Below are 26,175 nucleotides of genomic sequence, written 5' to 3'. Positions count from 1 at the left end.
AAGGGGAAATAAGCTGGAAGTTGGATAGGGCATCTAGGGAATGAGAGAGCCTTATTGACAAAATTCAAAACATATGTCTCAATTTAGACTAGAAGAATGTACCTAAATGCATGTGCTTGTATACAAATGTAAAATGTATTTGTGATTATGTGTGTCAGTACATGAGCGTGGGTTGGAATGTTGTGTGCGTGTTTGTACAATGTATAGTGTTGCTTTTGTTTCTCATTTCTTTCGTGTAGCCACAATGCTACTGTCCTGTTGGCTTGGCTGAGCAGTTAAGGAACATAAAAATCTAAAACTGGGGATAACAAACTCCTGCACGATGTAAATGTATGCTCATAGCCCACCTCCACCCCCACTGTAGCATCCCCAAAGCAATATGATCAGTTGCATTCCTTCCGGCCCACCCACAGAGTAACCCATCTTTTCCTCAAGGAAATTCCATAAGATGCCAAACCCCCATGCATAGCCTTGAGGCCCAGAAAGGGTACAATGCTGAGGTAGCCCACCCCACTAGCCCACCTAGTAGACCACCCCATCGAATCCGGAAACCCGACAGTCAGACGGACAAAGAATCAGCCAGCTAATCAGACAGCGAGTCAGACAGCTAGTCAGACAGAGGGTCAGACCGACAGAGAACCAGACAGACAGAAACCTAGATAGACTGGTAGCCAGACAGAGAAGCAGACAGAGACCCAAACAGACAGAGACCCAGACAGACAGAGAGCCAGACAGACAGTGAGTCAGACGGACAAAGAACCAGCCAGCTAGTCAGACAGCGAGTCAGACAGCGAGTCAAACAGAGGGTCAGACCGACAGAGAACCAGACAGACAGAAACCTAGATAGACAGGTAGCCAGACAGACAAGCAGACACAGAACCAGACGGACAGAGACCCAGACAGACAGCGAGTAAGACAGGCAGAGAGTCCGACAGACAGAGAGCCAGACGGACAGAGAACCAAACAGTGAGTCAGACAGAGAGTCCGACAGCTAGTCAAACAGAGGGTCAGACAGACAGAGGGTCAGACAGACAGAAACCTAGATAGACAGGTAGTCAGACAGAGAAGCAGACAGAGACCCAGACAGGCAGAGACCAGGACAGGCAGAGAGCCAAACAGACAGTGAGTCAGACGGACAGAGAACCATACAGCAAGTCAGAGAGCAAGTCAGACAGCTAGTCAGACAGAGGGTCAGACTGACAGAGAACCAGAGAGACAAAAACCAAGATAGACTGGTAGCCAGACAGAGAAGCAGACAGACACCCAGACAGACAACGACCTAGACAGACAGCGAGTCAGACAGACAGAGATCAAGATGGACAGAGAACCAGACAGCGAGTCAGACAGAGGGTCAGAAAGCTAGTCAGATAGAAGGTCAGACAGACAGAGAACCAAACAGACAGAGACCTAGATAGACAGGTAGCCAGACAGGGAAGCAGACAAAGAACCAGATTGACAGAGACCTCGATACACAATTAGCAAATCAGTGAGGCAGACAGAAAGAGAACCAGACAGACAGAGAGTCAGACAGACAGAGAGTCAGACAGACAGTGTGCCAGACAGAGAGGCAGACAGCGAGTCAGACAGCTAGTCAGACAGACAGAGAACCAAACAGACAGAGACCTAGATAGACAGGTAGCCAGACAGAGAAGCAGACAGAGAGGCAGACAGACAGAGACCCAGACAGACAGCGAGTCAGACAGACAGAGAGCCAGACAGACAGTGAGTCAGACGGACAGAGAACCAGACAGCGAGTCAGACAGCCAGTCAGACAGAGGGTAAGAAAGACAGAGAACAAGAGAGACAGTTAGTCAGACGGACAAAGAACCAGCCAGCTAGTCAGACAGCAAGTCAGACAGCTAGTCAAACAGAGGGTCAGACAGACAGAGAACCAGACAGACAGAAACCTAGATAGACAGGTAGCCAGACAGACAAGCAGACACAGAACCAGAACAGAAACCCAGACAGACAGCGAGTAAGACAGGCAGAGAGTCAGACAGACAGAGAGCGAGCGAGACGGACAGAAAACCAAACAGTGAGTCAGACAGAGAGTCAGAAAGTTAGTCAGACAGAGGGTCAGACAGACAGAGAACCAAACATACAGAGACCTAGATAGACAGGTAGCCAGACAGAGAAGCAGACAGAGAGCCAGACAGACAGAGAGTCAGCCAGACAGAGTGCCAGACAGAGAGGCAGACAGCGAGTCAGGCAGCTAGTAAGACAGAGGGTCAGACCGACAGAGAACCAAACAGACAGAGACCTAGATAGACAGGTAGCTAGACAGAGAAGCAGACAGAGACCCAGACAGGCAGAGACCTGGACTGACAGAGAGCCAGACAGACAGTGAGTCAGACGGACAGAGAATCAGACAGCAAGTCAGACAGCGAGTCAGACAGCTAGTCAGACAGAGACCCGGACAGACAGAGAACCAGAGAGACAAAAACCAAGATAGACTGGTAGCCAGACAGAGAAGCAGATGGAGACCCAGACAGGCATAGACCCTGACTGACAGAGAGCCAGACAGACAGTGAGTCAGATGGACAGAGAACCTGACAGCAAATCAGACAGCGAGTGAGACAGCTAGTCAGACAGAGGGTGAGACAGACAGAAAACCAAACAGACAGAGACCTAGATAGACAGGTAGCCAGACAGAGAAGCATACAGAGAGCCAGACAGACAGAGACCCAGACAGACAGCGAGTCAGACAGACAGAGAGTCAGACAGACAGTGATTCAGACAGAGAGTCAGACAGCTAGTCAGACAGAGAGTCAGACAGCTAGTCAGACAGCTAGTCAGACAGCTAGTCAGACAGAGGGTCAGACAGACAGAGAACCAGACAGGCAGATACCTAGATAGACAGGTAACAAAACAGAGAGCCAGACAGAGAGCCAGACAGACAGAGAGTCAGATAGACAGAGAACCAGACAGCGAGTCAGACCGCGAGTTAGACAGCTAGTCAGACAAAGGGTTAGACGGACAAAGAACCAGACAGACAGACAGAGACCTGGAAAGACTGGTAGCCAGACAAAGTGATAGACAGAGGGTCAGACACACAGAACCAGAGAGACAGAGACCTAGATAGACAGGTAGCCAGACAGAGAGGCAGACCGAGAGCCAGGCAGACCGAGAGGCAGACAGACAGAGAGTCAGACGGACAGAGAGGCAGACAGCTAGTCAGACTGCGAGTCAAACAGGTAGCCAGACAGTGAGGCAGACAGAGACCCAGACAGACAGAGACCCAGACTGACAGAGAGCCAGACAGACAGAGCGCCAGACAGACAGTGAGTCAGACGGACAGAGAACCAGACAGCTAGTCAGACAGCAAGTCAGACAGCTAGTCAGACAGAGGGTCAGACAGACAGAGAACCAGACAGACAGTGAGTCAGACGGTCAAAGAACCAGCCAGCTTATCACACAGCGAGTCAGACAGCGAGTCAGACAGAGGGTCAGACAGACAGAGACCAGACAGACAGAAGCCTAGATAGACAGGAAGCCAGACAGAGAAGCAGACAGAAACCCAGACAGACAGAGACCCAGACAGACAGCGGGTTACACAGACAGAGAACCAGACAGACAGAGAACCAGACAGCTAGTCAGACAGCAAGTCAGAAAGAGGGTCAGACAGACAGAGAACCAGACAGACAGTGAGTCAAACGGACAAAGAACCAGGCAGCTAGTCTGACTGCGAGTCAGACAGCTAGTCAGACAGAGGGTCAGACAGACAGAGAACCAGACAGACAGAAACCTAGATAGACAGGTAGCCAGACAGAGATGAAGACAGAGACCCAGACTGGCAGAGACCCAGACAGACAGCGAGTAAGACAGACAGAGAGTCAGACAGCGAGTCAGAAAGAGGGTCAGACAGCCAGAGAACCAGACAGATAGTGATTCAGACGAACAGAGAACCAGACAGCTAGTCAGACAGCGATTCAGACAACTAGTCAGACAGAGGGTCAGACAGACAGAGAACCAGACAGACAGTGAGTCAGACGGACAAAGAACCAGCCAGCTAATCAGACAGCGAGTCAGACAGCTAGTCAGACAGAGGGTCAGACAGACAGAGAACCAGACAGACAGAAGCCTAGATAGACAGGAAGCCAGACAGAGAAGCAAACAGAGACCCAGATAGACAGAGACCCAGACAGACAGAGCGCCAGACAGACAGTGAGTCAGACGGACAGAGAACCAGGCAGCTAGTCAGACAGCGAGTCAGAAAGAGGGTCAGACAGACAGAGAACCAGACAGACAGTGAGTCAAACGGACAAAGAACCAGGCAGCTAGTCTGACAGCGAGTCAGACAGCTAGTCAGAAAGAGGGTCAGACAGACAGAGAACCAGACAGACAGTGATTCAGACGAACAGAGAACCAGACAGCTAGTCTGACAGCGATTCAGACAACTAGTCAGACAGAGGGTCAGACAGACAGAGAACCAGACAGATAATGAGTCAGACGGACAAAGAACCAGCCAGCTAATCAGACAGCGAGTCAGACAGCTTGTCAGACAGACAGAGAACCAAACAGACAGAAACCTAGATAGACAGGTAGCCAGACAGAGAAGCAGACAGAGACCCAGACCGACAGAGACCCAGACAGACAGCGAGTAAGACAGACAGTGCAGTTCAAATTCAACAAATTCAACGTGCAGTCTGACAGTAGTCTTAGACAGGGAACAACTTACAACAGGAAGGTTCAAGACCTCTTATACTATAGGGGAAGAAAACACCTACTGGGGTACATGCCCTTGAAAAGGGACCCCACAACTAAACAGAAAATAATTGCAAGTCTCAAAATTGGAAAATGAGAAGGTTGTGGATCATGTCACATACCTAAAGCTAATTATCGTACTATGGAACAACACCCAGCATTCTATAGTCCTCCCCAAAACTTGAAAATTCTTAGATAAACTTAACAGTGTTAAGTTTATCTAAGAATTTTCAAATTACTCTTACATACACATACATATACACATATACAATACAAGGAGAGAGCTACTCGGTTTGGGGCATGTGATGTCTTTAATCTGTGAATCTGATTTGAGTCTTATTGGTTGAACAGAGACATCAACGGCCAAAGACTGGGGTCTTGGCGATTTAAACACAAACTTTAGTGTAACATTTACGTAGTACACGGTATTGGTAAGGTTAAACAATTCTAAGCGTTCTTGTAAGAAACAAAATTGCAGCAAGGGCGGGATGGTGGTAAGTGGGAGGCGAGCCCAGCCATTCAGACGGCGGATGTCGCATGAATGGAGTTCACACGAGTGGAGGTCAAAGGTCGCTTCCTCCAACTGACCAATCCTACTATATAATTTCTCTTACGTACACATATACAATACAAGGAGAGAGCTACGTGGTTTGGGGCATGTGATGTTTTTAATCTGTGAATCTGCCCTGTGGTAGAGTCTTATTGGTTGAACAGAGGCATCAACGGCCAAGCCGAATGTAGTGAGGGCCCCAAACCGTGTAGCGGAAAAAGTAGGTAGTTGTACACTACCAAAAATAATTTTTCTTGTTTTTCTTGTTTTTCTCATTATTCTTAACTCGTGGACAAATTTTCTTATATCAAGAATTTCAAGAATCATTGGAATAGAAAAGAAAAATTGAAGAATTTGTCTGATTCTTTCCATGGAAATTCTCACAACAAGGAACACTTTGAAATTCCTAATTCTCTTAAGTTAAGGAACTATTTCTCAACAAGATTTTCACTCTCAAGAATTTCTAGACAGATTTTCTAAGAAAAAATTACCATAAGAAATAATTTCTTAACTGTAGACAAAATGTTTTTCTTAAACACAGAAAGTCTTCTTCTTTTAAGAAATCTTTTCTGTGTATATAAGAAGAAACAAGAAAAGGCATTTTTGGAAGTGTAGTGGTGATGCTGAATCTAAATTAGAAAGTAGCTAGATATTCGAGTTCATAAAATCAGTCCAGGGCTGATGAAGAATGCGCCACAGAATGTCACCGGGTACAGCGTAGAGTCAGACTGGAAAGGGTGCTATGATGTAGTTAAGAAGGAAACTGGAGAAATTATTGACTCCATAAACTTGCACTGGCATATGATACCCCCTATCTTTCCTCAATTCTTGAAATATATGAGGTTTGAATCAGACTAATTATAACCAGACTCCAAATTGTTTTCCATCAGGAATGTTAATTGTAGGCATCTTGCTGCGGAACGTTCCTGGCATCATGGTTGGGAGTTGGATTGATCCAGTCTGGGCATCATCCATCCGCCTTGTAGCACTTACCGTCATTCTTATCCGAGCAGGTGAGTGGTTCATTCTGTGCGCCAGGACAAATGTACAGTCAAACCTGCCCAAGAAGACCACTCATGGGACCCATAAATCTGGTCTATGCAGACAGGTAGCAAAACTTTATTTCTGTCATAAAAGTTTATTTCTGGCCCGAGTTTTACTTCCGGGTTATCGTCTGTGTTGAAAGTAATCCTCCCTTTTGCCCCAGATTGACATTTGTTGCATTCTGTAAGTGTTGGCAGTGTTGCTATGCCTGGCTCGTTGGGTTATTTTGAAAATCTCAGTGTAAGGATATTCTTTATAATTGGCATGATTAGACCTATTAGTAAGAGAATTCTCTTTCTGACAATATCAGTCATTTTCGTGTCTAAGATATAGGTTCAATTCCATGTGAAATACCCAATTTGTGCATCATTTTTGACTGGGAAAAAATATTTCACTCTGAAATATAACGTTGGTTCACATAAAATCGTTGAGTGATGTAAATTCACCATTTTTAATAACAGTGTATTTAGAGATATGTGCTAGATGCAACATCAGTTATAGCGCCAGCAATGCAAACATGACAGACTAACGTATTCAGAACACTGTCTGAAAAGCTTTGATAACCATGCATTAGAAGATGGCGACGTCAAAAACTCTCCGTCCCTTATTGACACAGTCTGAGGGCTTCGTGGGAGAATCACACTGCATGGTTGTTCGCTGGTTTATAAGACAAATGTCACATCCGCTTCCTGCTAAACACAATTATTTACACGAAAACTTATTAGAATCTCTCTTGCTAACCTGCAACTGGAATCTAAGTGTGATCAATCATCAAAAACGCCACTTTGTTGCTGCAACCTACATGTATGGCTACGGCACTACGGCCTTTTCCCGCCACCATATTTATTACCCATAATTCTGCTATTCAGCAGACGACAAAGGTTTGTGAGGAACACTTTTTTGTCTAAATGTTGTGTGTGATAGTGGACTGAGGGCGATGTTTTCCTCAAAGTTTGCTCCTACATGTAGCACAAGCAGAAACACATTCTTTTGACATTATGATAGTGGTATTAACATTTCTACGGCATCCAGCTAACGTCCCAATGAATAAATGTAACGTTGGGTAACATAAATTCGGGATTTTTCAGATGATGGTTGACTGAAATCAATCTAGCAGAACAATAAACCATCCTTTTTTTCTATTATTCTGTCAGTATCATGTACTATCTTTGCACTAATCATATATATGGTAGATTTTGTCTCTAGTCGTGCTGACACCATAATATTTCAACTTGAAACTACCGTCCGCCGCACGCACAATGACGGTATTGTCGGACAGGTGTGAACATTATTTCGGGAGAGAAGATTCGTCTTGAATATCTTACTGCTAATTACATTCTATACAGTAGCTATTCGTTCCATCCTTGGCTTGAGGAGAGTGTTATGGATATAGACGTGTCCAAGTAAAAGAAAAACGGCCATACCACTCACATCAGGCCTTCGGTAACATCCCATTTGTTGAGTCGGTAGAATGTCACTCAAAGTCGATCCCCACCGTCATGGCAACGTGTACATTATTCATGGGAAGTTAGCTGGATGCCGTAGCAATGGTTATACTACTATGTCCATGTGTTCCTTGTTGTGTTAGGAGCAAACTTTGAGGACAATATCGTCTTCAGTCCACTATCACACGCAACATTTAGACAAAAAAGTGTTCCTCACAAACCTTTGTCGTCTGCTTGACGACAGGATTCTGGGCAATAATATGGCGGGGGTAAAATACACGTGCCGTAGGTTGTAGGAACAAAGAGGAGTTTTGATGATTGATCACACTTAGAATCCAGTTGCAGGTTGGCAAAAGAGATTGTAATAAGTTGTATTGTAAATAATTGTGTTTAGCAGGCAGGAGATGTGACATTTGTCTTATAAACCAGCGAACAACCGCGTAGTGTGATTCTCCCACGAAGCCCCCAGACTCTGTCAATAAGGGACGGAGAGTTTTTGACGTCGCCAACTTCTAATGCATGGTTATCGAAGCTTTTCAGCCAGTGTTCTGAATACGTTAGTCTATCCGGTTTGCATTGCTGGCGTAATAACTGATTTTGCATCTAGCACATATCCCTAAAATACACCGTTTCAAAAAATGGCGAATTTAAGTACCCTGCGAGTTTATGTTACCCAACGTTACACGTTCTGCTGACTCAACAAACGAGTTGTTACCGAAGGCCTGATGTGTGCGCTATGGCCTTTTGTATTGTGTTTTTTGTTGTTGCTTCGAGACGTTTATATGACCTTAGAAGTTAGAACTCTCTTCAAGCCAATGTGGGAACAATTATAGCTGCTATATAAAAGCTAATAAGCGGCAAGATATTAATGACGAATCTTCTCTCCCGAAAAAATGTTAGCACCTGTCCGAGAGCACCGTCATTCTGTGTGCGGCGGACGGTAGTTTCAAATTACATGTACAACATTATGGTATCAGCACGACTAGAGACAAAATATAACATAAATAGCATTAATGCAAATAAAGGTAATCCATGATATTGACAGAATAACAGAAAAAAGGATGGATATGGGAGATGATCTCACCTGCTAATGTTTCGATGTCAATCAGATACCTTCTTCAGAGCTTCTGACTGGTGTACTGCTTCTCACCGCTATAAGTAGCCGATGTAGGTGGCGCTTTTGCGGTGAGAACACTGTCCCAAATGTGGCTAAGTTTGTATCCCAGGCCTCGTCTCGGTTCATCACCAGTGTTGTCTTCCTTATCCAGACCGCCTCCTTAATCCACTGGGTGCGTCTGTTATCCTCTCTGTCGATGACCTTGGCCCCCTCCCAGTCAATGACGCAGTTGTGTCTGGCAGTGTTCTCACCGCAAAAGCGCCACCTACATCGGCTACTTATAGCGGTGAGAAGCAGTACTCCAGTCAGAAGCTCTGAAGAAGGTGTTTGATAGACATCGAAACGTTAGCAGGTGAGATCAATACCTGGTTGTGTATAAAGAATCTCCCATATCCTATTTTCTACCAACCTGATGAAATTATTTTCGGAAGAAAAAAGGATGGTTTATTGTTCTGCCAGATTGGTTTCAAGTAACTCGTATCAAAAAATTCCCGGTTTTACGTGAACTAATGTTCGTAAAATAGGAGAGATTGAAGAAACTGAAACTCGGTTGTTATTTTAGATATAGAGATATGCTTCATTCCCATTTGCAGTTTGTTTGGCTAAGAAGTATTTCCTGGAAGAGACGGTCGCTATATAGACACGAGGGTGCGTGTGCAACTTCGAATTGAGACCCGAAACAAGAGTTCCATAACCTCATACCTTTGCCAAATGATGTTAACCTTTTCGAGTGACGTATCATTAACGTTTCTCATTTATCATGCAAATAAGATCCTCCTTTCCATAAAATATACTAGTTTATGATCCGGATAGTGAGTGAGTGTGAGTGAATCATCTTCTCTACACAAATCACTCATTCAAGTTGTCCAAAGTATAGAGTTTAAGTCTTATCTAAGGCCCCGTTCATGATTCAAATAATAAAACAGTTCAAACTGTTTCAGATACATTCCGAATCGAAACGGTTTACATTTTGCGTCTGCGATGCAAACTTGCACCCGCGCTGAAAACAAATTTATATCGAATTTGTATATTGTGCAAAATCTGTTGTGATCCCTCACCGCCTCAAGTTGGCGGCCGTAACAAGATTTTAATATTCAAAAGCGCGGCCGAAATATCCTATTCACAGCTAAAACTTTCACTTTTTCGCACGCTAACCACTTTATGTGTCTTCAAACTGCTGTACTGTTGAAGGGCACTCCTTCAGGCCCTTGGCGATTTCTTCATACATCTCCTGGTTACGATATACATGTTGTACGCTATCAAGTTTACTCTGGACCTCCTGATCCCCCAAATAGATATCAGGGTTCTCTTTTCCTCATATATAGACCAGGACAATGAATTAGCGATATTTGTGCGAACTGTTGCAAGAATTTTAATAACCCGATACAACTACATGTAGTAACTGGAGGATTTTTTAAATATATATACATATTCGAGTATAATTCGACGCTATTTCTTCACACAAGGAATTGAATACTTGTGCGTACTTTAATCGAGAAAACACCGTAAGGCCTTTCTATTCTTTGTGAACATAAAAGATACAGGCCACTTTATTGATTGGTTCTTCAGTGAATCCTCCTATTTGAAACAATTGTAAAAGTTGTCTGTGTGTTGTAGGTTTGGGTCTGGACCCTGTACAACTGCGGCGGCTGAGTTGGACAGTGCTGCTCCTGGCCTTCCTCCCCTGTGTGGTAGAGGCCTCCACTCTCGCTGTGGTCATACATTTCCTACTGGACTTCCCCTGGCTGTGGGGCTTCATGCTGGGGTACAGTAAAGGGTTGATGTTTATGTAGGGTAGGACAGTGTGCAAGTACATGACATTGTAGAACACTGTCTGTACTATATATATTATGTAAGTATACATACATCAGGGCTCGAAATACCACTTGCATGTGCAAGTTTGCGCTCGTACTATTGGAGTCATGCATGTAATTTCAAGACCAGCACTCAGGTGCAAGTTACCACCAGCAAAAATTTATCCCCTTTTACTCAAGTAAATTTTCACTCCAAATGAAAAATCGGATTAAAAACAAATTACACATTAAGCAAGCAACATTTGTATCCCATCTTAACTTGACTGTATTCAATCAGCTTTTACGAGTTTGGGACAGGCATGCCGCAGCACTTCTGCGGTGTCTTGAAGATACTACATAGTGTTACATGTGGCTCTTGATTTTTTTTCTCCAAGTACCTTTGTGCAAGACAATAATTTATGCAAAATTTTATGACGTCATGATGACGTCATCAACAATTACAGGGCCACGTCTTTTTTTTACAAAAGTGGTTCCTCCTCCCTAACGATCCAATGTACAAAGTTCATATTTTAGGGACGTATGCATGAAAGTGCTATTAGCCAATACACAGGCTCTTTTTTTTGTATCATTTGAAATTAATTTTAAGTGAATTTTTTTCAATAATTTAATGAGAACCTCCTTCTGTGGGCCCTGGGCCCTCACACATTATCAAAGCATCAGAATGCTAATGCCACCCATGAGAGGAAAGTTCAGGTGGTAAACCTCAGAACAGCATTCCTTTTTCTGCCCTATGATAGTTTTGTCAAACTTTTGCCTTTAAAACTCATGCTGTAGGGTATAGTCGTCATAAAATTGGCACTTCCTATTCGTAAAATAACCCAAAATCGCCATTATTTGCTTTTTTTTCCAATCACCCATTGGCAAGCACTAACATTGACATACGGGCCAATGACCTCTGCAAACACACTATGTGACAGTCAGAGCAGTGTTCACAGCCAGGCCAGAGAAGCCAGCTTTCCAGAGGGAGGGGAGGGAATAGCCAAAATGGGGGCCCCTGATTGGCCACTTGTAAACTGCAACTTGGAGTTTGCGGTAAAATGGTGGCCTATGTGGGAAAATGATGCCAGATAACGATAATAGAGCTATATATCTAACAAATCAGATTGTTATTATGTCTAAATATTTTTGTTGAAATTTTGCTGCCACATGCCTGTCCCCCACCTTAACACCCCAAACATTATGATATTATATGATCATAGTGTTATCACTCAGTTAAGCCCTGGTCACATTAGACATATGATGCACCTACGATAGCATTTCCCGTACATCACACGATGATCGCAGGTAAATCGCAGGTAAATCGTAGGTAAAATCAGCTATCGCAGAGCGTCGGGCGATGTTTAAAATGTTTCCAGTGTTGTAGGATTTTTCACATGTGCCTTTTCTTGATGAGACGCCTTGCCACCTTTGTTCTTATTTAAACAACCAAATGTGGATCTATTTGATAAATACTAGGCTCTGGGGTTATTCACTGTAAAAAAAAAAGATAAAATAACAGCATGACCCTTACAAAGGTATGAATCAAGGAGAAGTACACATGAGTTTCCAGTTTCAAAGGTCATAGGTCACTTTGTGCACTTCAATTAAGTCAGGCTCCATTCTAATAAACAGACTGTATATACAAATGTAGTAATAATCAAGACTATTGGTGAAAAAAATATGAACAAGCACGTGATGACTATTTGTATGAACAATTTGCATGCAATAGAAGTAATATTTCCAATATGAATTTTATTTACAGGATTCCTTACCATTTACTAGTCTGTTTTTTGTTTTGTTTTGGTGCATTCATTCTGGAGGACAATACAACTGATCTGCCATTTTCTTTCTCGGGCCATTCGCAAACTGTTCTCTCGGCAGACTGAAAATAAAGATAGGAATTAGGATAGGACTGAGGTCTGATCTAATTATGAACCCACGTGTATATAGCCATCGAAAAATTGTATGCGCGTGGTACTGGATCTGACCCGTGAAAGATCTAACCTTGGAAGAGGGCTCTTCTACGGGCCCGCTGTTTTTTGGTTGCTTTTGAGATCTAATGGCTACACTTGGCATCAACATCGGCAGAATCAGGGAACACTGAAACCATCAGAACCTGGTCGAAATTTATGAATTTGTCACCTCATCAGTAGAAAAAAAGGCCGTGGTAAAGCCTGAATTGGGGGCCATCAAAATCGTACGACGATGTCTGAAATTTGAACACGTTCAAAATCCTTTTTAGCGGTAATTTTTTCGCACAACGCTTGGCGATGACTAATTTACGTGCAAATTGCCTGCGATTTACCTGCAAAAAAAACATAGTATGATGTACCTACTATATATACATAATTATGAGACCACAACTATTGTACCCGGTTTTTCCAAAACGTACGACGTACGGCACTGTCATACGTCACTGTCACTGTCATGACGTACGGAAGAACCCCCCATCGCAGGTGCGACGTGAGTTTAATGTGACCATAGCTTAACTGACAGGATAAGGTATGGACCTGAACCCGATCAAGCAGAAATGGCCCCTACGGGGTACTTGAAAAATGAATGTTTTAGGAGATTTTTGTGCACTGACTACATACGTGTTTATATATACTTGTAGATTAGAGTATGACATAAGTCCATGATAGTCAGTCTGAAACATCAGAAAAGGAGATCAATGGTTAATACATGTAGTTTGCTACCTTTGGTTGTGCAAGTAGCTTCTTTTTTTTTTCATCTGCACCGGTGCAAGTTGACCCAAAAATGTATTTCAAACCCTGTATATTAATAATGGTAAAAGTACATCAAACTAACACCACAGGTACATGTAATAGGATACATGAAACAAACAAAACAAATTGTTCATTCACTGATGCGTTTATTTATTTCCTCTCCCACCCATCTGTTGTTGCCTGCAGGTTTGTGCTGGCTGCGGTGTCCCCTGCAGTGGTAGTCCCCTCCATGTTATGGCTACAGGAGGTGGGGTTAGGGGTGGACCAGGGTATCCCCACACTAGTCATCGCCTCGGGCAGCGTAGATGACGTCATAGCGATCACAGGATTCGCAGTCTGTCTCGGCATCACATTCACCACTGGTAAAATGACCAATTCTAAACGTAACTATTTACATGATGACTAGTCTAGTCGAGCACATTTGACACAATGTGTCAAGATGGGGCTGTTGGTGAATTGTTATCTTATGATGTGTCTATCTACCTTATCCCTCTATGACCACGGCAGGTCAATTAAGGGACTACTACATGTAGTAGTTAGGTACATGTACATGTAGGCTATGTGTTTGAACCGTGCGAAATTGACGGTTATTTTTGACATGTCAAATATCATCTTGAAACAATTTTTGGGATTCTCAATTGACATCCATGGGGTGGTCTGACTTGTCGGCATTACCGGAACACAATTCACAGCCAGATTTGGTATCTCGTGACTGAACTATGACTTCTCGTATATACCATTCAAATGGATCATTTCTGCCCGTAAGATTACTTCGTCTGCTAGCTCTGCCAAGTGCCAAGTTGACTGTATGTAAAAGAGTGAAAAAGTTAATTGGTGAATCATTATCAATTTATTTGGTTGGGATGATGATACAAATTAAGTACTTCATTTACATGATTGAAATCAAAATATGAAATAATGTACAAACTGTACATCAGTAACCCAGAATGGGAGCAAATTATGAGTTATCTGACACAATCATGAAGAACAAGTATTCCTCACAGAAGCTTGTAAAGTGAGTGAAATTTTAATTTCTTCTTCTTCAGGTAATCTTGTCTTCACAATCTTTCGAGGCCCCCTAGAGCTCCTGATGGGAGTTGCAGGAGGCACACTGGCAGGCATCTTTCTGTGGTACTTCCCAAGTACAGATCAGGTCAGGAATTACACGAAGTACACTCAGTCTGTAATACTGTATGTTTTGCTCTGTTGTATCCTGTTGCTCGTTTATATCCAGTTAACGACGCAGTAAAGTCTAAAGACATCTTTGTCAGCTGACAATCGTTGTTCTTCTAGTTCCATGAGGTTACAGATTGATACAAAGTAATGAAGTCACAATTAAAGTACGCACCCCCGATGTGGGCAAAGTTTGGGGAAAGTTTGCGGCCCTGAAACGTAACATGAAAAAACGAATTAAGTATGCACCCTTCTCCGCGCCGACGCCACAGTTGAAATGTCTGACAAGTACATGTCTTGAAGGCAGTTCCTACCAGAAATGATTGTTTAGAAAGACATTTAAGTTGTTTGTTATTAAGTGATATTGTAGTTACATGTATTTGTTGCAGTATTCTAGCTGTAACTTTTCATGTGTCATCGTCTATATATATAAAGCATGTTGAACTTCATGGTTACCCTGCTGGGTTAGCACCAGCCGTGAGGAAAATTGTCAACAGCGATCATGTTCACAACATTGGGTAAGGATGTTGTGATCAGAAAAAACTCTCCCGACAGTTATTTCTTCCTGAAATATCTGATAAAGACAACAAAATGATTTCTAAGTTTTTACGGCAGCGCATAGCATGCCGGTTGCTGGTCAACCTGGCAGACAACCGTCAGAAGAAGCGGACTGCTGCTCAAAATTGTCTACTACTTATATATTTGGGCAGCCCACTTTCTTATAGTTTTTGTGTAAGACCTGAAAAAGATTATATAAGGTCTCATTCATGTATTACTCCGAGTGAGTACCATAAAAGAATCCATACCCCAAAAATAAATGACAGTATGAACGTGACTGTGTTTATATTGGTGGGAAATTCCCTTTTAGCCAGCCCAACTGATTTCAAGCGTCAAACTGATGAAAGCTTGTTTGTAACTGACGAAATTAGTAGGTTAAGTTCAGCAGCTGCGCGCTCAGTTGGACATGCATTTTTTTGAGCCGTGGGGTCGTACGCTAATGCAGCTGGAAAGTGCCTTTGATTGGGTCTCTTCTATGCGCTATCTGCTAGGAAAGGAATAGTTCTAATTAGAGTATTAGGTACTAATGCATCTAAAGTTCAAATGTAAAAGATTATGTGAGGGGTGACAATCATAGTAGATTATACTGTTAATTCTGAATCTTCTCCACTGGATGGCCAAACTCCCCTGGCAAATATTTTCCCTATAGCTGGCCTACGAAAGAAATGAGCAACAAAAGCAACACTATACAATATTCCAACCCTCGCTCATGCACACTGACACACATAACCACAAATATATTGTACATTGTACACAAGCACATGCATTCAGATACATTCTAGACCTAAATGTGAGACATAGGTTTTGAATTTTGTCAAACAAAGGCTCTCTCATTCCCTAGCTGCCCTATCCAACTTCCAGTTTATTTCCCCTTATACCTCTTCCCTTATAATTATATCCTATTGTATACTGAGTACTACTTAAAAGTTTCTTTATGATAAATGGCTTTTCTACCAGTCTTGGTGGAGTTCATTGCTGCCACCTACCCCCCCCCCCCACCTGCCATATGATCAGCTGTTGCCCTCCCTCTAGCCCACCCACAGCTTGACCCAGTTTCTCTTCAAGGAAATTCCATAAGAGGCCAAACCCCCATGCATAGCCTTGAGGCCCAGAAAGGGTAGAATGCTGAGGTAGCCCACCCCACTAGCCCACCCCAGTAGACCACCCCATCGATTCCGCAAACCCTGTTGTCGCGCTGCCTGTTGTCACGCGAATAGCCTGTTCGCTACTCGCACACCGATTGTACCATTGGTCCTTCGTATGTTTTGACAAGTGTTACAGAAACTTGAGAAAGGAGTCCCCAGAGTGCGGGTGTGGATGGTGTTAGGAACAGGCCTGTTGACTGACTAGTTTTGACTAATGTTACACAGAAAGGAGTCCCCAGAGTGCGGGTGTGGATGGTGTTAGGAACAGGCCAGTTGACTGACTAGTTTTGACTAATGTTACAGAAAGGAGTCCCCAGAGTGCGGGTGTGGATGGTGTTAGGAACAGGCCAGTTGACTGACTAGTTTTGACTAATGTTACAGAAAGGAGTCCCCAGAGTCCGGGTGTGGATGGTGTTAGGAACAGGCCTGTTGACTGACTAGTTTTGACTAATGTTACACAGAAAGGAGTCCCCAGAGTGCGGGTGTGGATGGTGTTAGGAACAGGCCAGTTGACTGACTAGTTTTGACTAATTTTACACAGAAAGGAGTCCCCAGAGTGCGGGTGTGGATGGTGTTAGGAACAGGCCAGTTGACTGACTAGTTTTGACTAATGTTACAGAAAGGAGTCCCCAGAGTCCGGGTGTGGATGGTGTTAGGAACAGGCCTGTTGACTGACTAGTTTTGACTGATGTTACAGAAAGGAGTCCCCAGAGTCCGGGTGTGGATGGTGTTAGGAGCAGGCCAGTTGACTGACTAGTTTTGACTAATGTTACAGAAAGGAGTCCCCAGAGTGCGGGTGTGGATGGTGTTGGGAACAGGCCTATTGATGACCTTTGGAAGCAGGACAGCTGGGTATGCAGGTTCCGGGGCCCTGGGTTGTCTGGTCATGGCTTTTGTGGCAGGCTTCAGGTGGAAGATGGACAAGGTGAAATTATTTCTTGGTGTTTCCTTTCTCAAGGTTATGTTTCATAGGTATGTTTAGTGATTTAGTATAACTCAAGAATTTGAAGGTATTGATAGATTGCTATAATGACACTTAGTGGTTGTTAGGTGACAATGACAATTACAATTTAGCAATTACATACAATGTATGTGTCATTGTTACCTGGGTTGAGAATATTTGATATGAATTTTATGAATAATGCACATCAGAACCCAATTTGCATGCATGATGCAAAATAAACTGAACCTGTCCTTAAATACATTGAACAGCTTATCTGGCCACAGTAGGTCAATTTTATGGATGATATTTTTGCATACTCCAAATCTAAGTCAAGAGTGCAAAAAGAAACAATATGGGAAAAAAACCAAGATGCCTAAATGTTCAAAATAGAGACCATAAACATTCCTGTATTCAAAAAGTGACACAAGTGTTATACAATGTAGCCTTGTATCACTACAATTAAACTACTGGCTGCATGTACCTTCTTAGTGTTACTTCTACAACTACATGTACACTCATGGCTGCCTCCTAGCCTCTACCAGGCTTTACATTTAGTGGCTGGAAACAGTAGAAATTGGCCAAATAGACAGATAACATGCCAGAGGATTTTTTTTGGCTCTAGAACCTTTTCAGAGCAGGCCAAAGGAAAAGTATTATGCCTCCTTTGTTGACAACTGTATCAGTGTGCAAAATGCATTCTGAACTTCCACCTTCCACCCTACCCTACCCATGCCACTCATGACTGGTATAATTATAAAATAATATAATAAGTGAAGTGAACTTTATTGCTCAACAATCGTACATGGTACAATGTATGGCATGAAATCAACAATCTATTCTACAAGGCTAATCTATCCTACAAAACTAAGTACAAAATATAATATGACGTTACATCTGACTCCCGGTAGCCTCAAAACTACATTATTTTGTACTCACTAGCCAGAAGTTAGGATGACGTCTCCTAAGTTAAGCCAACTTCTGCCACCTTCCACCCTACCCAAGCAGAAGTTAGGATGATGTCACCTAACTTCCACCTGCCACCCTACCCTACCCTACCCTTGCCACTGGTATGATATGACGTCACATCTGACACCCGGTAGCCTCAAAACTTCTCGGTAATCATTGTAACTTCTGCCACCCCAACTTCTGCCACTTCACCCTGATACTGGACATACCTCCACAATAGATACCAATTATGCAAATGAGGATCTAGTTTGTATTATTAAAAAGAAAAGACTATGATAAATATCATTATGATAATAGACCGATCCCGAAGTCAAGTCCCCTGTTCTATTTCGAACACCTCTGTCAATTCCCGACTGACTTCAGTTTAGCTTTTTTGGCTCTAGAAAATTTTCAGGGCAGGCCAAAGGGAAAGGATATGCCTTCTTTGTTGACAATTTCGGGTTGGCCTAAGTACAATTCACCGATTCCTTGAAATTAAGTACATAGTATTACATAGCCTTTTACAATATTACTAGTATAGACTAAGTGCTTATAAATGTGTTTTTGTTTAAAAATAGAATTGATTGATATACATTGTAAATAAAATGCCTGGCATATTTTCAAACTTTAATAAAAGTACCCCTGGAATGAAATTATATATCACCTATTGGAAAATTGACAGGTGAAAATTGACACCGTCGCCATGGCAATTTCTTTTTTCATTGCCAATCTTGTTTGGCAAGCAGCCGATACATGTATAAAACAGGGTACATATATTTGTGACAGGTTTCCCAGTTTGTTGGCATAGTCTTTCCCATCATTCATCACACCCCATGGATCAGCATGAAGGGGCACTTACTCAATTCCTGGAATATAAATGGTTCATTTATTTGTTCATCTGTGAATAATTCTTACAAATTTGGTTGATTTTGTAGGCAAGATGTGGTCTTTACAAAATAACACCTGCTTCTGGGGTTGTCTGTGGCTTTGAATATGTTCTTGCTACATTTTTTGTATGTTGATGAATTGTGAAGAACTACCAAGAGCAATGGAGGACAGGGAGGACTGGAGGAGGAGGGTGATGTCCATCCGTGACACTCTCACAACAAGATGATGATGATGATGAATCATAAAAGAAGACCACAAAGCTTTGCATATTGTAGTGGTTGGACAGTGAAGTTGATAAGACAGGCCTGCTGCCCCTTAAGGTTTCTATTAACTGTTGCATGTGTGTTTAGGAGGCTGTAGAAGCCATGATGTCGGACCTGTGGGGGGTGGCTCAACCCTTTCTGTTCGGGCTGATAGGTGCAGAGGTGGATGTATTGAAGATCCAACCACAGACCATAGGTGATGACCATGCATAGGCTAAGTACAAACTTCATTTTGTAAAGGACATTTCCTGGGACTCCAAATCTAAAACATGTGGTAACAGTCACTGTGGAAAAAATCTATTCTTGCAATGGGACCTACGACTACGAATATTATGACATGCATACTAGGGATGGGCACTGCTACAGAAAATTCAGGTCTGGTCCAGGTCCAGAGGATCAGGTTCGGATTTGGACCTGATCATAGTAGTGCGGCTGCTGAGTACTACATCGAACAGTGAGCAGATTAAATTTGGACTGAGCATTTGGGTTTGGACTAGTGCTTCTAGACTCTCACATTTTGTACCTATGGGTCAGATATTTTGTGGAAAGGTTCTCTGTTACATGATGGATCATAATACCCCCCAGTGAGACTTTTCATGCTTCATTGAAAATAAAAAAATCTCGAAATTAATTTCGAGATTTTTTTTTATTTCAAAATTTTTCCAAAAAATCTCGAAATTTTCCCAAAAAATTTCGAGATTTTCTTGAAAAATATCGAGATTTTCCAAGATAATCTCGATATTTTTTATAGGTAAAACAAAAATCTCGATATTTATTTTCAAGGTAATACAAAAATCTCGAGATTTTCGAAAGCTGTTATAGAAAAAATCATTTGCGGCAAAGTTTTGACTAACAGGGGTTCTACACTTCGACTAGTAGAGTTCCAAATGAGCTATGCACTCAAACAACAATTGACTTATTAATTTACAGACTTGTCATGACTTTGTCTTCAATTAAACCAGCTCAGAGTTGTCTTCAGCTTATTAACATATGAATTAAGAGTTTTGGATAAGTAGCTGGTGAACTTGTCTTCAATTGAATCATCTCAGAATTGTCTTCACCTCATTAACATATGAATTCAGAGTTTTGAATAAGTAGCTGGTAAACTGCAAATTCTGGTTCAACCACTGACGATAGCAGCGCGGATATTGTCTGAAGCGTACTGCCTGGATGTTTAACCTCATCGACGTAGCTATGGACTTCCTTACCTGTTAATATGTAAATACAAGGCCAGGAAAGGAAGTCGTTGCACAAACCTACTAAGTGTCATGAAAACAGACCTCAAAGACAAAGGAATGGGAAACCTAAAAACTGCAAAGAAACTCAGAGAGCTGTGGCAGCTGGCAGAAAAAAAGACACAGTGGAAAGAAATGAAGAAAGAAGCCAGCCAGAGTTTGTCTCTACAAGTACCTGAGCTGCAGAATGCAGTGGATCATCATCATCATATTGGCAATTGCCTTGCTAACAGTACATGTGACGCTTCTATGTGATTAAGAAATGACTGATTGATGACAATATAGACACAAATAAAAGTTGAAGATGCGAAAGAAATACGACATATGCTTCACACCAACACATGGATTATCACAAGCACGGTAAGTTGTGTTGAGGAGTCACGCAAGCACAGCGAAGTGAGAATATAACGTCACACAGGTCAACCCACTGGGGGGGGGAAATTGCAACATCTAAAAGCAGCAACTGTAATGCCTCTGTTATTTACACTGACACAACCACCATAGCGACTAACAGAAACTCTGTGTACACCGGCAAACAACAGTAACTGTTGTATAAGTGTAAGAAACGTAGACCGAAAAACTATCATCAAGACTTAACAGCAAAGGTAAGTCACATTTATTCACAATTCAGTAGCTGTCACAAACTCCTTATCGAATCAGGAAGGCACAACCGCACACCTCTGGAGCAAAGAATTTGCCAATTTTGTAACTTAGATAAGGTAGTCTGGTAGAAGATGAAGTCCACTTCATTGCAGTTTATATTGCAATGATAGAAATGATCTGTTTGATTATATCATGGGAACGTATCCACACTTTCAATCTAAGTCTAGTATTGAGAGATCCATTTTTCTTATGCATTTGGACCATACAATATTAAACAAATCCATCTCAACCGATATTTCTAACATCACAAAGACACGAGAAGAAGCCGAACCTATGAATTAGTGTAGTTTTAGAACCATTGTTTTAGATTAGTATTAGAAGTCCTGTCAGTGTCATTATATGTACTTTACCACATGTCTTGTATCTGAATGTCTGCACTAAGCCCGATAGGGCATGACTAGGGAATAAACGTTATCATTATCATAGTAGGTCAATGATCCAATTGAATATGAGATGAAAGAATAACGTGACAAATGAAACACCAACCAAATGCAGACCTACGCTTCATGCCACACGCTATAGTTTCAAAACGGCAATCTGACGTGTTCAGCACGCGGATTATCATCAGCGTTGTGTGGGTACCCGGCACAGTTTTCAACAATTGAAGTTCAATGACGTCTGAGGTTCATCATGCTGGGGAAAAGCTGCAACATCTAAACGCTGCTGTAGCTAGGGCCCACGGGTTGCAACTTGGCGCTGGGTAAAAGATAGCGTCCAGACAAAAAGACCCTATGGTGCTTAAAAGGACACCATTTTTTGGCGCAAGGGCTTTTGGTTTTGATTTCTTTGCGTTTAGTGGAACATGAAATGCCTGGCCTCTCAGAGGTTGGGAGATTTTTGTTTTCAATTTGTACCTTACAAAAATCTCGCGATCATTCTAAAACAAATTGAAATCTTCAATGAGGACTTTAAAAATAACATTTACAAGTCCTAGATTTGTTTCTTCAGATTGATATGAAACAATCTTGAAAAAAAAAATCGAGATTTTTCGTAGCCAGGACAAAAAATATCGAAATTTTTTAGCAAAACATGTTAAAAAGAGTTCAACAACAGTTTTAAATAAAATTGAGCTATGAACTTCGTTACGCATTGGTACGATTGTCACTTGCTTTACTAACAGTACCTGCGATGTGCACGTTAATAACGCTAACACAACTTGTTCTTATATCTACTAACAGAAACTCGCAGGCATGGTACCATGGTACAACGGCAAACAGTAGTTTCTTTACAGATATGTAGGGTGGCTTGTAGCTTAAATTGACTACTTGTGACGTGTAAAAGTTTCTATGCTGCATGCCACTTTCTAGTAGTAATGAAAGCTCGGTGTGCAGAATAACTGTCCTCTTCGGCCCTTGAGTCGACGGAAGCACGTGGGTGGAGAAACCTTTCTTGGCTCATGTGTCTCACGCCCTTCCTATTAACTATCTTGTTTGTTTTCATGGAACAAGGGAGCCACCAAGCAAAACTGACCGACGCGGCCACACGTACACTCCAGGGGTGCGGGAAATCACACGTCCACGTTAATCGGTCTAATGTGTCTTTCATGAGGAGATACTTGGCCGTCACCCCAATGAAATCAGATTATGTAACAGATAAAGAAACGGGAAGGTAGGTAGACAATTCTTTATCAACTCAACAAAAACTAATACAATGAAAGACATTAAAGCACATTCATCTGTTTATCACCCGACTATAGATAGTTACTGGTAGTATTTTGCCTTCGACGGGAAATGATCATAGTTTGGGAACAGACAAGAATCAAGTTTCGCTAGCTAGGTAAGTTCATGTTTACTTTAACAGCTACCGGCTTCAAAATAGCATGAAGCAGTGCACAACACCGCGTCTGGCGAGATAATGAATGCAGGCGGTCCTCATTGGTGAAGTGGGGAACAGTGCGGTTGATTCAAACTGGTAGGTAGATTGCAGCCTCCCGTGAGGCTATTGGATTATCGGCAATATCGTATTATTGACGGCTTGCTTTCGATCAGTCTTTAGCATATCGACGTATGAAGTATCCCACATCACGTTTTGATCAATGTCATGGCCTGTAATCTACACAGTGACTTATTAAAGCAGTTTTCTGTATATTGCAAGTTTTTTGCAACACCGTTTACCGTCAGAATGTAAACACAAACTAATTGCTAACAGGCCCTTGGACCAATCCCTACCCCGGCCGACGCACCACGCTGTGTTTCTACATCCCACCAGGGCTTCAGGGCATGTGAACCGGAACAGCATATCTGGTCAGTGTATCATATATCGCAGGCTGCCAGAGTTCCCCTCCAGGCTTGAAGGGGGGATATTTTACTCTCCAAGCAGAGGATGGTTTCCGGCAGGTTTTTGACGTGTTTTTAGGCGTTTTTGTCAGGCTTTCTACTTTTTTTTTGTCTAGCCAACCCAGGTCAATGCCGGCAGGTTGGGTAGACAAAAAAAATTGACCAAGTAGAAAGCCCGACAAACGCCTAAAACACATCAAAAACCTACCGGAACCCATCTTCTGCTTGGTCTGTAGGGATATTTGTCATCCAGCTACAGTGAACAAAGAAAGTTATGCGATAGCGGAGACAAGTGCAACTGTTTTCTTTTTCTAAGTGACCTTGCCGAAATAGCCCGTTATCTTTTGTCAGTACCAAATGAACCATTACACATACATTGTATACTGACGTTATTACTGGGATGAACATGGAACAAAAGTAATTCTTAATTTACACGAGCTTATACGGTTCTTTATATATCCAGCCATTCTTGTAGTTTTGCCACCGTTTCTAACGTCGCATTGTATCTCTGGTGAAATGTTGATTTCAATCATCATTTTTGCATGGTGATAGTAATAGACCATCATCTTTCTGCTCAACATCTCTTCTTGCCGTGGAAACAGGCCAGAAATATTTTGAAAATTGCCAAAGTTTGGTTCATGATGACTGTCTTATCAAATGTACCGAAAAATGTAAGAGGATGTCAGGCCAATGTCTTGACTTAACAATGTTTCCGATGTATCCATTTAGAGTAAGATGTTAGTTCTATCGCAGGCTCAAAAAATACTTAACCTCGGATGTTTTGAAGTTTAGAAAAAACACCCTTTGGGGTGGTCTCAAAGTGTGATTTTTCTGCTTGAAATAAATTTGTAATCCGAACATTTAAGTTGACTACATACAGGAAAGGTGAGAAAACAGAAAACCCGACAAAAACACCGGAAAATACCTGAAAAACAAGCAAAGCCGGAGCTGCGCCGAACCTCTGCTTGGACCTCCCAGGCATGTTCCCGTGGCGCTAAATCCTAAATTAGGGATGGTTTGCGGAGTGGCCACGATTTTATCGTCTCAGCCTCCCTTCACACATCTCAGTAGTCGATAAAACCGCGGCCAGTCATCGGGGTATGCCTACAATACGACATAAACACCTCACCCGTGTCTAGTATTGTGTTCATGGGGCAACAAATTTATGTGACATCCAAGATACAAAACAATGTCTATGAATTAAAAAAAAAAAACGCAAAAAGTGCGGCCGAAATTACAAGATTATTTGGCTTGTGATGCCTGTGATTGGCTGAGAGGAATCATTGCGTTATTTTATGATTTTCACATTTGCCTAAAAACAGCCTTCCGTACATTTAAATACTGTACTTACATATAGACGGTCTATGTATACCAAACACTGCACGGGGCTTATATTTGTCAGGAAAGCGTTTAAAGGGTTTCTGACCACATAAACATCGACAGTTTTGAGCGTCAGGGGCAAAACATCAGCTAACTGTAATTGACTGCAGATGGCTAGTCCTCCGAGCTACGGGCCAACTTATTTCCAGTACTCTACAACAAGCAGAGGTTGGTGGGGAAGATTGTGCCACGTGGACATGCGGACGGCAAACGGGGCATGTGATAAGAAGGTCGCAATCTTCCCCATCAACCTCTGCTTGAAGAGTATATACAACAGCGCCTGTCCTGATAGGATTTGTTGATAGTAGCTCGTTTCTCAGCAGGGAGATATCGCTCAACCATGTCGATCCGGGAAGTCGAGGACTGGCCGCCTGCAGTCAATTACAGTTTCCCTAGACTAGTGTAAAAAACATAAACGCAATGATTCCTCTCAGCCAATCACAGGCGTCACAAGCCAAATAATCTTATAATTTCTGCCGCACTTTTTTGTTGTTGTTTCAATTGCATAGACTTTGTTTTTGTATCTTGTGTGTCACATACATTTCTTGCCCCATGTACACAATGTTAGACACGGGTGAGATGTTTATGTAGTATAATTTGTAGGCACACCCCGATGAGTGGCCGCGGTTTTATCATCTGCTGTGAAGGAAGGCTGAGTCGTGGCCACCAGTCCGCAACCCATCCCCCATTTAGGATTTAGCGCCACGGGAACATGCCTGGGCGGTCCAAGCAGAGGTTCGGCGCGGCTCCGGCTTTAGTTTGTAGCCTATAGGGTTTTCTATTTTCTAACCTTTCCTTTATGTAGTCAACTCAAATTTTGGATTACACATTTATTTCAAACAGAAAAATCACACTTTGAGACTTAAAAGGAATGCAGGCACAACTCCAATGGTGTTTTTTTTTAACTTCAAAACATCGTTAAGTATTTTTTGAGCCTGCCAAAGAACTGACATCTTACTCTAAATGGATACATCGGAAACAACATTTCACCAGTGATACATTGCGACGTTAGAAACGGTGGATATATAAAGAACCATATAAACTCGTGTAAATAAAGAATTACTTTTGCACTTGTCTCCGCTATCGCATAACTTTCTTTGTTCACTGTAGCTGGAAGACAAATATCCCTTCAGTCCAAGCAGAAGATGGGTTCCGGTAGGTTTTTGACGTGTTTTTAGGCGTTTTTGTCCAGCCAACCCAACCTGCCGGCATTGACCTGGGTTGGCTAGACAGGGGAAAAAAAAGTAGAAAGCCTGACAAAACGCCTAAAAACACGTCAAAAACCTGCCGGAACCCATCCTCTGCTTGGAGGGTAAAATATCCCCCC

The 26,175-nt window shown here is 42.4% G+C and overlaps 1 protein-coding gene across 10 annotated transcripts in view; it reads left to right on the top strand.

Annotated features, from left to right (window-relative positions):
- LOC136448193 (sodium/hydrogen exchanger 9B2-like) overlaps positions 1–26,175 on the top strand; it is a 63,301-nt gene that overhangs the window by 30,516 nt on the left and 6,610 nt on the right. For 5 of the 10 annotated variants that reach the window (XM_066447398.1, XM_066447405.1, XM_066447396.1 and 2 more), the window contains 6 exons: positions 6,145–6,267; positions 10,478–10,625; positions 13,566–13,741; positions 14,426–14,532; positions 17,031–17,180; positions 19,382–19,490. In XM_066447398.1, the coding sequence (XP_066303495.1) occupies positions 6,145–6,267; positions 10,478–10,625; positions 13,566–13,741; positions 14,426–14,532; positions 17,031–17,180; positions 19,382–19,490 (813 nt within the window). The remainder of the gene's footprint in view (positions 1–6,144; positions 6,268–10,477; positions 10,626–13,565; positions 13,742–14,425; positions 14,533–17,030; positions 17,181–19,381; positions 19,491–26,175) is intronic. The other 5 variants (XM_066447400.1, XM_066447403.1, XM_066447401.1 and 2 more) reach the window with 4 other exon arrangements.

The sequence above is a fragment of the Branchiostoma lanceolatum genome, chromosome 14, assembly GCF_035083965.1.
Source record: "Branchiostoma lanceolatum isolate klBraLanc5 chromosome 14, klBraLanc5.hap2, whole genome shotgun sequence".
Classification (NCBI taxonomy): Eukaryota; Metazoa; Chordata; class Leptocardii; order Amphioxiformes; family Branchiostomatidae; genus Branchiostoma; species Branchiostoma lanceolatum.
The sequence above is the reverse complement of the archived record's forward strand: the minus strand, read 5'-3'. Positions and strand labels throughout refer to the sequence as shown.